This window comes from Cygnus atratus, chromosome 14, assembly GCF_013377495.2.
Source record: "Cygnus atratus isolate AKBS03 ecotype Queensland, Australia chromosome 14, CAtr_DNAZoo_HiC_assembly, whole genome shotgun sequence".
Classification (NCBI taxonomy): Eukaryota; Metazoa; Chordata; class Aves; order Anseriformes; family Anatidae; genus Cygnus; species Cygnus atratus.
The window spans coordinates 19,429,672-19,442,475 of NC_066375.1; the positions used below are offsets into that span (position 1 = coordinate 19,429,672).

Below are 12,804 nucleotides of genomic sequence, written 5' to 3' on the forward strand. Positions count from 1 at the left end.
ATTCTTTCGTGCTCCCATGCATTCCTTAGGTCTCACATTCAGAGTGCCATTACAGTGTCAGTTTTAGTTTTATTCTGTCAACTATACATCGTTGTATAGCTTTTGTGTATTAATTTCCTCCTCTTGTTAACAACCTCGAGATGTCTTTAAAAATACAAGTTCTCACTTGATGCTGAAACGGGATGAGACGTAATAGACTGGTACGGTAGCTTCTCTAAAAACTCCGGTCAACTGAGGAGTTTGTTCACTTGTGTATGTCTTATGATAACATAAATATATTTTTTTGTCTTCTGCACACAAGGCACAAAACTGAGCAGGCGAACCGGTAACTTCTCTGGCCACCTCAGATTTTATTTACCTACTTTTGCAATATATTCTGGAAGGCATTTAACTGTTTTCCCTTTCTCTCCCCTTTTCAGCTCAGAGACACTAGTCAACTGCTGTTTTTATGGAACCTCACTACACTGCCACGAAGAGCACCAGCTCATCAGGACTGAAAGAAATCTGAGACTGAATTGTCCTATTTTTCCTCTGAAATCTTCACCAAGTAGTAAACATTTTTTGAAGGGGAAAGGGGGGTAAATATGTTAAAGCACCCCCTCGCACCCAGTTAGGGCACCTGTACCTAATGTACATTTTCTTTAAAATTTAAAAAGATGTTAGGAAATATTTTATAAAACTTTTTTGCAATAAATGACGCATGAAATTATTGAAGATTATAAGACACTTACATGCAAGGAACCACTTGAATTATTAGTATGAAGAATCACTGCAAATAACTGTTTTTTTTGTAATGTGACAGTCACGTTTGTATGTTTTGATAGGTGCCAGTGATGGAGCCAATTGCCTGGGAAGTTGACTGTAACTTTTGAACTTTTATTTTAATTCTTAACTTTAGCATTGCAATTTTCCATTCTATGAGGCTTAGTTAGTATTTAGTGCAGGTGTTAGCAGAGCTGTGACCTGTGATCAAAAGCATGTCCAAAACCAATTGTATTGTAAAATATGAACAGTCCTGCTATATGAGACCAATGTTTCCCATAGAGGTGATGGAAAGGACAGTGACCACAAACTCCATGTATCTCTGTATTATGGGAAAGCTCCTTCTGTGTGAATATGGTTGCATTTTATTTATGCTATTGTAACACTTAGGGAATTGAGGATTTTGAAAAACATTAAGAAGGGCTACAACAGAGAGTAGCATTTTGCTTATGATACTATAAGAAGATGGGAGTCGTGAATGGAGAGAGATTAAATTGAATGGCATTTCTATTTCTAATCATGGGTTAATTTCTCCTTTTGACAAAAATATTTTTCAGATAGGTAACCAGTAGAGCAAAGGTTTTATTAGTGTTTCTGATGGTTGTTGATCTCAGTTACATTGACTTGTTTGAATAGCTGTAAATCAAAAACAAACAAACAAACAAAAACAAACCCAGTGGGTTTTATCCATTTTATTCCCCTCCCCAAAAAGGTGTTTGCTAAGACTTACTTCAGTGGAGCTTGTGAATGCTGGACACGCTGCTGAAATACTGAGTTATTAAATATTAATTTATTTGTCACTGTTTGACATTGTGTGCACACTTTCTCAGCAGTATCATTTATTACAATGTTCTTAACTGGGGATTTATTATATAACCTGCGAAAATATTTGTTTAGAAGAAGTGAAAATGTGCACATAATCTACTCAAAGACAAATTTTTGTTTCTAGAGAACTGAAAAGACTTGTAATAAACTCTTTTCTTCCTTAGCATCCTGATTCAATTGGAGAAAATAGTGTCTTTATCCAGATTATTTAAAAAGAAAGATACCTTTCCAAGAGGCACCTGTATCAGCACAAAGACAGTTTCACAGCCTTCAAGTATGGCGCCTGAATTAAGTAACACTGAATTCGAAGTGAGGACAACTCCATTGTTTGGCTTTGGTGTTGGCAATGGGTTTAAACTTGTTAAGCAGTCGGGGAAGAGGGAAGTGAGAGGTGAGGACAGTCATCCAGATCCAGGAAAGGCGTATCAATGATGCACACACACTGAGCCAGGTCATGCTTAGTGTTTGCTCAATTCCTTTTTTTGAGAGCTAATTTATTTATAAAGCCGGAAATTGAATACTTACTGCCTACTTGTTAACAAATAGCTGTATAATGCTATGCAGTAGGTTCAAATTGTACCATTTTTCATAATAAAATATGACTTTTTAAAATTTCAGATTAATATTTTACAGTGCTCTTCCTTTTCACTGGTCAGAGGATCAGTGGTTTGGTCCTGTTTGTGGCCTGAGATTTAACTAGAATTTAGAAAAATGAAGATGTCTGATTTGGTGAAAGGGGAAGCAGTTTGGTATAGAGTATGTGCTAGCCTTTCACCCTCTAGTCACTAAACCCCAATTGTATTGATAATGTACAAGGGTCTTGGCCTATTAAATAACATTTTAATACACACACACAAAAAAAAACACAAACAAAAAACACAACTGAACAAAAGAGAAGCCACCAAACAACATGGCACAAAACAGTTTCTGCTCAGGAAAAAGGCCCAGGACTGTAATAGCAGGGTTATTGCACATTGGATTGAAAACTGATTGATGTTGTAAGTAGAAGCCAGTAGTGCCTGCCTGTGTGACATCTGACTCTTAACCAGTGCTCTTATTTCCTCATCATCATGAGCACTTGTGCGCAGCAGCTGAAATACAGAGAAAAACAAAAACATTCAAGAGTGATGCAGGTCTCTGCATTGGATAATATGGGTATATAAGCAAATAGCATAAAAATAGACAAGGTAGCTAATTGTACTTGCGTTTGTTTTCACAGAAAGTATTGCAGCCATTTTGTTTGAAACCAGATTTTCATTTTGAAATGAAATTGTCAGGGATATTCTAATGATAGAGAATTACAGTAATGTATTGCTTTTCACTTTTTTGCTTTAGTTGCTTAATATTTAAGCTTTGCTCCGTGCTACCTTCTTGTCTGTATATTGAATGGTCACTATGCCTCTTTCATTTTGTAGACTTGAATGAGGAAAATATGATTCATCCTTTAAGGTTTGCTGAGAAGTAAATGATAAAGAATGTTGTGTAACATTTATTCAAATAAAGCCTTGATTTTTTTCAGTGCTCTTTTAAAGGGAAATAATGTTGAATAATGTTTTGTCTTAGCTTCCTTGTTTTATTAGTCCTTGACCCAAAAGCCTTTGATTTCTGTTTTTTCTGCTTTTTTTTTTTTCTTCTTTTTCCCTGAATTAAACAAAGATTAAACTGAGGTTACTAGTCCACTGCTGGAAGTGAATCACCTGGACAAATCTCTATCCAAGGTTACATTTCACCACAGTGGCTAAAAGATGCCAAGTCACGCTCAACCAGCCGGATGCTTTCCACCAGAAACGGGGAAAAGCTCTTCTTTTTCTTGCCGTCTCATTAATGAGACAAGATTACCCATACTTTGTAGAGACAGATACAAAGAAATCCTGATGGCCCCATTTCATGGCTGCGACTGAGACGCACCCAGCCCGGTTGAAGGAGGAAGGTGGAGGTCCTGCTCAGAGGCTGCTGCCACTTCGGCCGTGCTTCCAGCGCAGTCGGTGGGTGCCGAGCGAGCTGCAGAGCTGGGGGTGAGCTCAGGGCTTCCCTGGCCCCGCTGTGCAGAGCTAATCTCCCCAGAAGCACACGAGGGCCGTGCCATCACAGCTGCAGCGAGGCACAACGCAGCAGGAGCACAGGACGTGCTTGGCCTCTGAACACCTGCGCCCCGCCTGCTCGCCTCTCCTTTGACCATTTTTCACTCGCAGCGCTAACAGTTTCAGACAAGTTGTCCATCGCAGGTAAGTGTAACAGGGTGTTTCTCCGTCTGGGGAGGAAATGCCTTGTGCTGAGTTGCATTGTCTCATCGTGGTGCCCTAAAGGAGGGGAGCAGGTTGTGCTGTACCAGCTGCCTTGTGAAACGGGGCTCTGCGCCTCTGGCACTGTGGTCAGAGAAGGGCAGGTTGGAAGACACTTCTTCAGGTGGCAGAATCTGTAGGAGGTTATGATGTGTGTATAAGATAGCATGTATATAGATTTTTTCCCGCTTGTATTTTTATTACTGTGAAGAAAAGATATCCTAGTTGTAATTGAGCACCTAGGTAAAAACAAACAAACAAAAAAGTTGCTCAGGTAAATTTGATTTCAAGGAAGTTCTTATTTCAAGGTAGTATTAATTTTCTTTTGATGCACAGTATGCCTGGAACTAGAGGGCAAGACAGAGGTATTAACCCTCCTGTAAGTCAGGCATTTCATTGCAGTGACCTGTTGTCAGCAGTGAAGTCTTTCCCAGAATTGATTCAGCTTTGGAGTGGAGTGAGCACATGCACGTATGCTGTCTGTAGCAACTCTGACCTTGGCCCAGGACCTCTGTGATGCTTTTGAAATCAGTTGGTTCCTCCTGTAACTGTGAGCAAGTCTCCACGTCTGTCTGTCGCTTGGAACAGAGCTCCAGCATACGTTTTTCTTTGCCTGCACAGGGTGATTTCTTATTCTGTCCGGACTACAGGAACTCCCATCCTCTTTCTCTCATTATTCATTCATTCTTGCAGCAGTTCCTCTTGAATTGGTTATCATTAGGGCTCGGTGGAGAGGGGAAATCCTGCTGAAATGTAATTGCTCACTAATGGCTTTTCCTTTGTGACATTGTGTTGGTAGCGTCTCGCTGTGGGAGCCTGCTGGATTTGCTGCAAGACTGTGAAACCCACAGGAGAGGTTAGCCATACAGCTTTCAGAGTTCTGCAATTACCCCATTGATTAATCTTCACTCCAGCGGTTTGGTGATGAAAGTATAAAAGTAAGCCAACCTTCAGCAGCGAAGCCAGTCCCACACAATCCCGCTCAGTAATAATGTTTACTGCTTCCCTGAAGCATCAAAAGGGTGATACTTAATGAGGGCAAAAGTGCAGGTAGCAGCTGCTTAATGCAGCTTCTGGTGCAGGAGGGTTGGCGATGACTTGCCAGCTGAAACATGAGGGATTGACACACAGAAATAAGATTTCTTTTAGGGTGAGACCGATGGGAAGACTTCTTTAGGAAATCAGATAGATCACTAACAGAGAGATGATGTAGTCAACTCAGACACTGTCACATACATGTTATTTTTAAGCATTATGTGGTGAGGAGCCCAGCGAGAGGGAAGCCAGTTACCTGCCCGAAGCCTCATCTGTAGTTAAGGAAATCACACACGGGGCTTCTCCTGTGTTACCTTTGTGCTCCCCGGTGATGGGCTGGGCTCATTTCCCTGATGGACAGCATCCTCCAAGGCTATTAGGAGTGTAAGGGGCTGGTGAGATTTGCAGGGTCAAGTCATTTTGCTGCTTTTGCAATTCCTAGAAAGTTGGGAGTGCAAGGAGGTTGGAATGCTTCTCTGCTGCACGAGGTCGGGGTGGTAGTGCCTTGCAGGGAGCACTCGCAGCACAGTAGAGATGCGAACGGTGCTGTAAGGGAGCTCGTCCTGTGGCTCAGTTGATGGCGCAGCGATGCTCCAGCTGCCAAATGCTAACGAGCATGCCAGGAGCCTCAGCAGGATGATGCAGCAGCGTTGCGTGGCCCTCTGAGCAACTGCAGGGCTGGGAACCAGCCCGCCTGAACGTGGCTTTGGTACCAACTGCCCCTCGCTGTCACCATTTTTCTCTTGTTCTCTTGTCCTCGCTCAAGTCGTTGGAAGTGGATGTGTTGTTCTCCCTCTTTGTGCAGGAAAGGCTGCGTGGAGGCACTGCCTGGGAAAGGCAGAGTGTGGCAAGGCTCAGCACCTACTGGATGGCATTAGAAAAAAGCTCAGGTTATTTCCCGGTTCATACAGTGCTGGCTGTTTTTTGTTTGCATCCTGCAGTCTGTTTCTATGGTTCTGCTCAGGTTTTTCCCTTGGGTGTTTGTGTGGTCTTTGTGTCTATTCGCTTGTTGGGCGCTCAGGGCTGGGCAGGCTGTGACCGGTGTATCAACTTTTGGGCTGTTCTGAATTTTGGGCAAGTATTCAAAGCCAAGGAGAGGTAGTTCTAACTTTGAAATCCAGATTTTTCAGCTAAGAGCTCCAAGTCTTAAAAGCTTAGGGACTGGAACTTCCAAATGTGGTCATCTTGGTCATTAAATATTAAACCAAGGCTGTGCCTGCTTGAGGGCTCACTCGAAGTACTCTGAGCCATCAGAGAAAGGGGTTGGGGCTCCGGAGTGCAAAAGGAGGAATATTGGACTGTGCTAAAGATGAGATCCCAGAAATACTTCCTCTGTACAGACAGAGAAGGCTAACCCTCTTGTGAGTCACTGTTTGCTCTGTTTGCCTTTTCAAAGCCGTGAGGACAGGGACTAATGTACGTACATCATCTTTCCATTCATACAGTGAAATTATATCAGAGCTTTCGGTTGCGTCTTGGCTTAGTAAACTTGCTGCTGGCTGCAAGTATCATTGCCTCTGCTGTGTTTGATGTGGGGGACACAGGTACCTTGGGTCGGAGAGCTGTCGCCTAAAGGGCAGGGGCAGGCCCTTGGCTGAACGCAGCGAAGTGCCCACGCTCCCGGCCTCCTCTTTCTGCAGGTTCCCAGATGTTGCAATTCTCAGCTCCTTTCTCAGATAGAAAAATGCCCCAAGATGGAATACTGCAGCCAAATGAGCTAATGGAAATGTGTCAGTCTCACCAAGATAAAGAAAGATGCAATTGTCGGGAGCGGCGCGTGGATGCAAATAGCCCAGCAGAGCTCTGCTGCCTCCCCAGGGGCCCGTTTTATCACTTGGTACTTGCCATCACTGCTCCAGGAATATGTTCAGGAAGCTATTCCAGCAGCCAGGCTCAAATCCACCGACCAGGCTGGATAATACCACTTCCCCTCTCGCTAACATCTCACCTCACCAAGACGTCAGCTGGCAGCAGGGCTGTTGTTCAGCGATGCCTCCCGCACCGCTGTGCCTGGGGGACGGGCTGGGTTCACATTCAGGAATGAGAAACAGAACAGAAAGCCACCTGCCCCGCAGTGTGTGTCTGGCTTGAGTTAGGGAAGGCAAACCTCTTTTCTTTCTGCTGTGTCCGTGTCGGGAAGGTGGCCTTGGAAAAGGCCTTCTTGAGGGCCAGCCGCTGGGAAGCGGGCAGATACAGGGAATCCTGCCTGCCTCTGGGCTGGAGCTGGAGCTGCAAACGGTGAAGGCCCCAGCTGGGAGGATTAACCACTGAACATGCAGGGTCAGAAAAACATGGTTAATGGCTTTCGGCTGTTTTAGGGCATTGCAGCTATAAAGGACTTTGCTCTGTCTGTCAGGGTAGGCTGTGATGGCTCTGGCTGAATGCCACAGCAGCTGAGAGCCTGACAATTTCCTGTGTGGGCTGTCTCTCTGACAATCAGGCTACCCAGAGCCTCTGCTGCTAGAGGACACCCCTAGCACATACACCTCTCATGGTCAGAACCCAAAATCAGCTGGAAAAAACACGCTTTGGGCCAAGCAGCCTCTCCCAGAAGCACCGCACCCCCCACAGATCCGGCTGAGCTTCTGGGCAGGGTACCGAGGTTTTATGCCCCCTGAGGGTGCTGTGCAAGCTGAGCTGAGCTCGTGGCCCTGCTTTTATCCTTTTACCGGGGGAAAATGGTGGAGGCGGCTTTGCTGGGCACTTCTGACTTGCAGCTGGCCGGGCTCCCCTGCTTTGAGCAGCACGGTCACAGTGAGCAGCTCTGCCACAAGGGCAATGACACAGCCAGTGGGCCTGCGAGCCGGAGGAGGAGCGAGGCATGGACGTGGCACGCTGCCGGAGAGGCTCTGGGGGCGGCCTCAGTGAGGGAGCCCAGCGGGGTTTGAGCCCTGAGCGTGGGCAGCCCAGGGACACGCGAGCAGCGGTTTTGTTTCTCGGGTGGCTTGGCAGCGGTGCCTTCCCTTGGGTTTGCTCACCAGGGTACGTGACAAGAGGTGTCAGGATGAGAACTTGGGGGTGCCCCACGCCCCGCTGCGGTACGCCACGGCAAAGGGCTTTAAAAACAAACAGGATTTTGACGAGGTTTGTGGAGACCTCCTTGGTGGCTGTTTGGCTGGCTGCCCTTTGCTGAGGAGACTGTTAGACAAGGCTTCTTCTGGGGAGTAAGTAAGAGCCTTTGCTTTCTCAGGAACCTGTAATATACAGCCTAGAGCTTTCTGAACCACTGATTCTGGAAGCCTTGCATGTCTGCCACCACTTGTGCCTGCGGTGTGCCTTGGTGCAAGCGTCGAAATGCCAGCTACAGCTACAAGGCTGGGGGGTTACAGAGACCCAGCAAGTGTCTGCTGCTGGTGCTGAACACCGGAGGGAGAACAGCTTCTGGGACATCCTGTGAAGCTGTAAAACCTCAGTGATTGAGTAAGTGAAGACAGGCTTTGGAAACAGCCATACGTCACTGCACGTCTTGGATTCAGGGTACAGAGAGCTCCCTCAGAGGGAAGGTCAGCTCGAGTGGGCCGAGTGTAGCGTGCAAGCTCTGCTGGGGCAGCTCACCCGCTTGTGGCCTGGACTGTCTGGGTTTTAAGTAACTTAGGTTTTAATTTGTGCTAACCCAAACACCCACCCTGTTAACTTTCTCTGTGTCCAGGTCTGATGCAGGAGCTGGACTGAGTGGTGGTAGAGAAAAAGAGGGTGAAGACAGCTCTCTTGGGTATCCCACTCCCATCACACGCGAAAAAGTAGAGGTAACAGAAGTGATATAATCCTAAATTTAATGTAAATAACCTGCATTGAATTATCAGAGAGCACTTACTCCTCATATTCCTGTACAATAAGAAAGTTGGCACAGTCTCACAAATGAAGACAAAAAAAGATACAAGCTGTAGCATATGGTAACGTACCGTAATGACTAAACTGGCAATTACTTGGTATTACTTGGTATTGAAAGGATAGAAATGAAGAAGCAGTGGCACCTTTAGATACCATGGACTAAAGAGGCTACTGAGCACATATCACTGGATGTGCTTGTAAAGCTCAGGAAATGGTGCTAACGGCCCCACCACAAAATGGATGAGCTACTTTTTGAGTGCCCTTGTAATGAAAAGCTGAAGTGATGGAGACAGACTGGACACTCAGTTTTCTGAAGTTATTTTCTGAAACATGACATCCTGGATATGTTACTTTGGACCATATTATGATGTCTAGAGACAAAAATCCGCGTCCTGGAAGTTGGTGGCTACAGTATAGAGTTAGTCCATCAAAAATAGATCTTGTCATTGAACCAGGCTTAGTGAATTTAATTACAGAGATGCACTACCTGGCATTGCACTCAACAATGTGTGTAATATTTACAGATAAACATCCACAATATTAAATAAATGATGCACACTTAGATTAAGGATCTTAATCTCAAAAAAATTTCCACTGTCCTTCAACTTGGGATGCTTCCCATGAGATCCTGCCAGGCCTTCTACTAGTCAACTCTTTTGTCTGTGACTGAGAGGCAAACCAAAAGTCACTCCTGAAAATGTTGGTAAGCAACAGCGTGGTAGGAAATCATACAAAACAACTTGTATTTTTCAGTAAGCCAGGCCTACCAAAGAAAACATGACTTAATTCGGTGTTTAGCTGCAGTAACACAAGCAAGGAAAACTTGCCCGCAGCTGCAGGAAAGGGGTTCTGTGTCTCAGGAACCAGTTAGCTCAGAAAAGGCTTAGGAGAGGTCTAAAACTTGGCACAGCTGTTGCCAAAAGAACTCACAGTGTTTGAGCACTTAAACAAGGAAGAAATGAGCAAGAACATATAGAGCAGAAGGGGGACAAATCTCAGCATTGGTTCTGATGTCCTTTCTTCAATGTCAAAAAAAGATGAAGGTCTGAGACACAAGCATTATGGAAAGCCTGGAGAAAATTCTTTGTAGGGAGAGACTTGAAGCCCTGTCTCTTCAGCTCACAGAGAAGACCAGCAGGCCCCCTCATTACTATGCAAACATGCACAGGGAGAAAATGCCAGGTACTAAAAGCATTTATTTTTGCAGAGGAATAAGAAGGAACAAAGGCTGGGAGCCGAGGACAGACAATGCCAAGTGGAAAAAAGGAATGTTTCTTGAAAACACAAGGTGAGTATTGGAAGCAAGGGAAGTTGTTGGTTTAGCGCATTTATGTTTAAAAGATTGTTTCATAAAACATTTTTTCCTATTAGAGGTTGTAAACCCAATGCATGCGCCTCAAAACACCCTGGCAATGCAGTGGATTTGTGGCCAATTACAACAGGAGGAAGTACCAATTACCGTTCTCTTGGCAGCTGTGATGACCAATTTAGACATAAAAAAAATCCCTTTAAAAATAAAAAGCAAAAAAAAAAAAAAAGCAGCTGTTTAGGATTTGGACAATGCAAAAGGGCTTCCATTAGGCAATTAATTGGAGTTTTACCTAGAGGAAAACTTGCTGTAATGTCAGATAATATGGTCCAGAGGTTTCTATTCTAGCCTTAGAGTGGCACTTTGAGTACATATGACCTATAGATTTGAGTCCTCTGTAACGGTGCGTGCAATTTCCAGTGACATTAAGCTGCCTCTTTCACACAGTGCAATTAAATTACAAACACGAGTATGAAAAGCAAATCAACTGCAATCCTTCAGCTTCATTTGTTCTTCCTTTCAGTTGGAAACTGGAGGTACACAGCAGGCATTCAGCAGGGAAGTTGCACACCTTTTTTAGGTGCTTGTGCAGCAGGTAGAAATATCAAAAGTTTTGTTGTGCTTTTATTTTCCAGAATAATTGAACCAGCCTCCCCCCAAGAAGGCATATTTGCAGCCCTCCAGGCCTTCAAAGATGTGAAGCCAGATCAGAATGGAAGGAAGAATATTTGTCACCAAACTCCTTTGTAAGACAAAGCAGCAGCTTGCTAAGTCACTGCCTGTAACTTTGCACAATAGCCATACACTGGTAAATAATAGGTAAACACACACAGGCTGAGTAAAGGTAGCCATTAATTGGTAGTAAAGGATACAAACATACAGTATCCACAGTAGCTTCCACATGGTTCCCTTTATGTGTGGTCTAAGAGCACATATATTGCAGGTGAGTGAAACCCAGAGTCCAGACCTAAGCTGCCTCATGCAGTGATGCAGGACTACTGCTGATGTTGCTAAACCAGACAAAACCCTAGATGCGCTCCTTTCCCCACCTTTCAGGCGTTACCTAGTGAAGCTCAGCAGTGGAGCCTTGCTCCAGCTCCAGCCAGACCATACTGCTTCCAGGGCCAGCCGCTTTTTCAATGTGGAGCCTGTAACAGCAAGTACTGACATCTCTACCTGATGTGTGCTCAACTGGGAGCTCTGGTGAAGCACAATTCATGTTCCCCAGTGGCTCCTCAGTCTGGGCTCAAGCTGAGCTTCTGAGTTCCAGCCAGCCCAGCACTGCCTCTGCCCAGGGCTCCTTTGGAGCTTGGACACCTCTGCTCCATGGTACTCCAGGTTTCAGGAAAAATTAGCAAGATTTACATTAGTCCCAACATTCTGTCCAAGCTAATAAACCTTCCCTGAGCCTGAAGAGCTCAGTTCTGAGAGCAGCATGGTTTTACAGCTGCCAGCAATAAGCCAGCTAATGAGCCACTCTGGACCTGCAGACACTCTAGGTGTGAGCACACCTCTCCCAGCACATTCCCTCATAGCCCAGGTAAGCTCAGCCCCTCTCCCTTGATACCGGAGCGCAACACACCGAGCATCTGGCTGGCAAACACCTCTCCAGCTCCTGCTACCTTGTGGCTGCTCCCAGGAGCAAAATCTTTCTTTAAAACCTCCCCTTTACACACCTACCAGTCTGCCCAATTTTAGCAAAGACAACTGAGCCTTGCATGATTGGAATAGTACTCCAGTAAAACAAGACATAGTTACAGTTTAAGCACATGGAAATCCTAGAGGCTCTTTTTGTTTAGTTAAGTGACATTTTAATTATGCAGAAGATGTTAAAGGCAGCATAGGCCTCACTGTGAATTAGGTCTTTTCTTCTTTTGACAATGATGACATTTTATTTCCCACAGATGTAATACATACTCCTTGCAGACATGAAATGGTTTATAAACAGTTAACAAAGTCAAAACTAAAAATGCATCAGGATATAGTTAAACAACAATTAAAAAAAACACCACCACCCCACACCTTTAAGCATGCACTGTCAAAATGGAAGAAAAGCACCAAGAAACCTTATCTTGAGAGACTATTCCTTTCAGGCCTATCAGTGTAAAGACTGGAGCTCAAGACACGCAACTACTACAATTTCAGTCCTTAAGGACCCAAAAAAACACTTCTTGAAATGTAAGATGATGACTAATAGCTATCAGACAGCTACCACTAATTATTTAAATCATGTACTGAAAGCTGCATGGAGACAACTGAAAAATGCCTGCAATGTAAACATTTCAGCATTGATATAAAAAACAGTAAGTAGTAAATAAAAGACACCCCTTCAAAACCTGAAAACCCTTGAAAAACCACCCACATGTATATGTATTTCTTCTTATGCATCTATCTATCTACAGATGCTTCAAAGTTCTCAAAGTCTACAAGAATCTTTTGCAATCAACTGTAATATCACTTGTTGGCCACTATGAATAGCTGTAATGAATCTCAGACAAGCAAATTTCATTAACTTTAGGGTACTGTTACAAGGTGTATATATATTGGCACGTAATGTCCATGTCATCTTCAAAATTGTCATCTTCAAAATAAATAAAAAGTAAACAAACTCTGAGGTAAGGGTAGTCTCTGATGCTGCTATAAGCAAGAGAAAAAAACTCAAATGGCTCAAAATTATGTCTTGCAAGTATGCTATTTATAAGCATTTTTAACAATACTACCCCCATGGGAAGGAATCATACAAAGCAAGAACTTCACAAT

At 44.2% G+C, this 12,804-nt stretch overlaps 1 protein-coding gene and 1 long non-coding RNA gene across 2 annotated transcripts in view; both read left to right on the forward strand.

Moving 5' to 3' along the window:
• PWWP2A (PWWP domain containing 2A) overlaps positions 1-3,252 on the forward strand; it is a 30,557-nt gene extending 27,305 nt beyond the window's left edge. Inside the window, exon 3 of the mRNA XM_035563899.2 lies at positions 420-3,252. Coding sequence (XP_035419792.1) covers positions 420-433 — 14 coding nt within the window. The 3' untranslated portion in view covers positions 434-3,252. The remainder of the gene's footprint in view (positions 1-419) is intronic.
• Positions 3,253-8,583: 5,331 nt separating this feature from the next.
• LOC118256720 (uncharacterized) lies at positions 8,584-12,671 on the forward strand. Its single transcript, XR_004781307.2, has 3 exons — positions 8,584-8,650; positions 9,943-10,023; positions 10,680-12,671. It is a non-coding gene; the product is annotated as an uncharacterized LOC118256720 (long non-coding RNA).
• Positions 12,672-12,804: the final 133 nt, after the last annotated feature.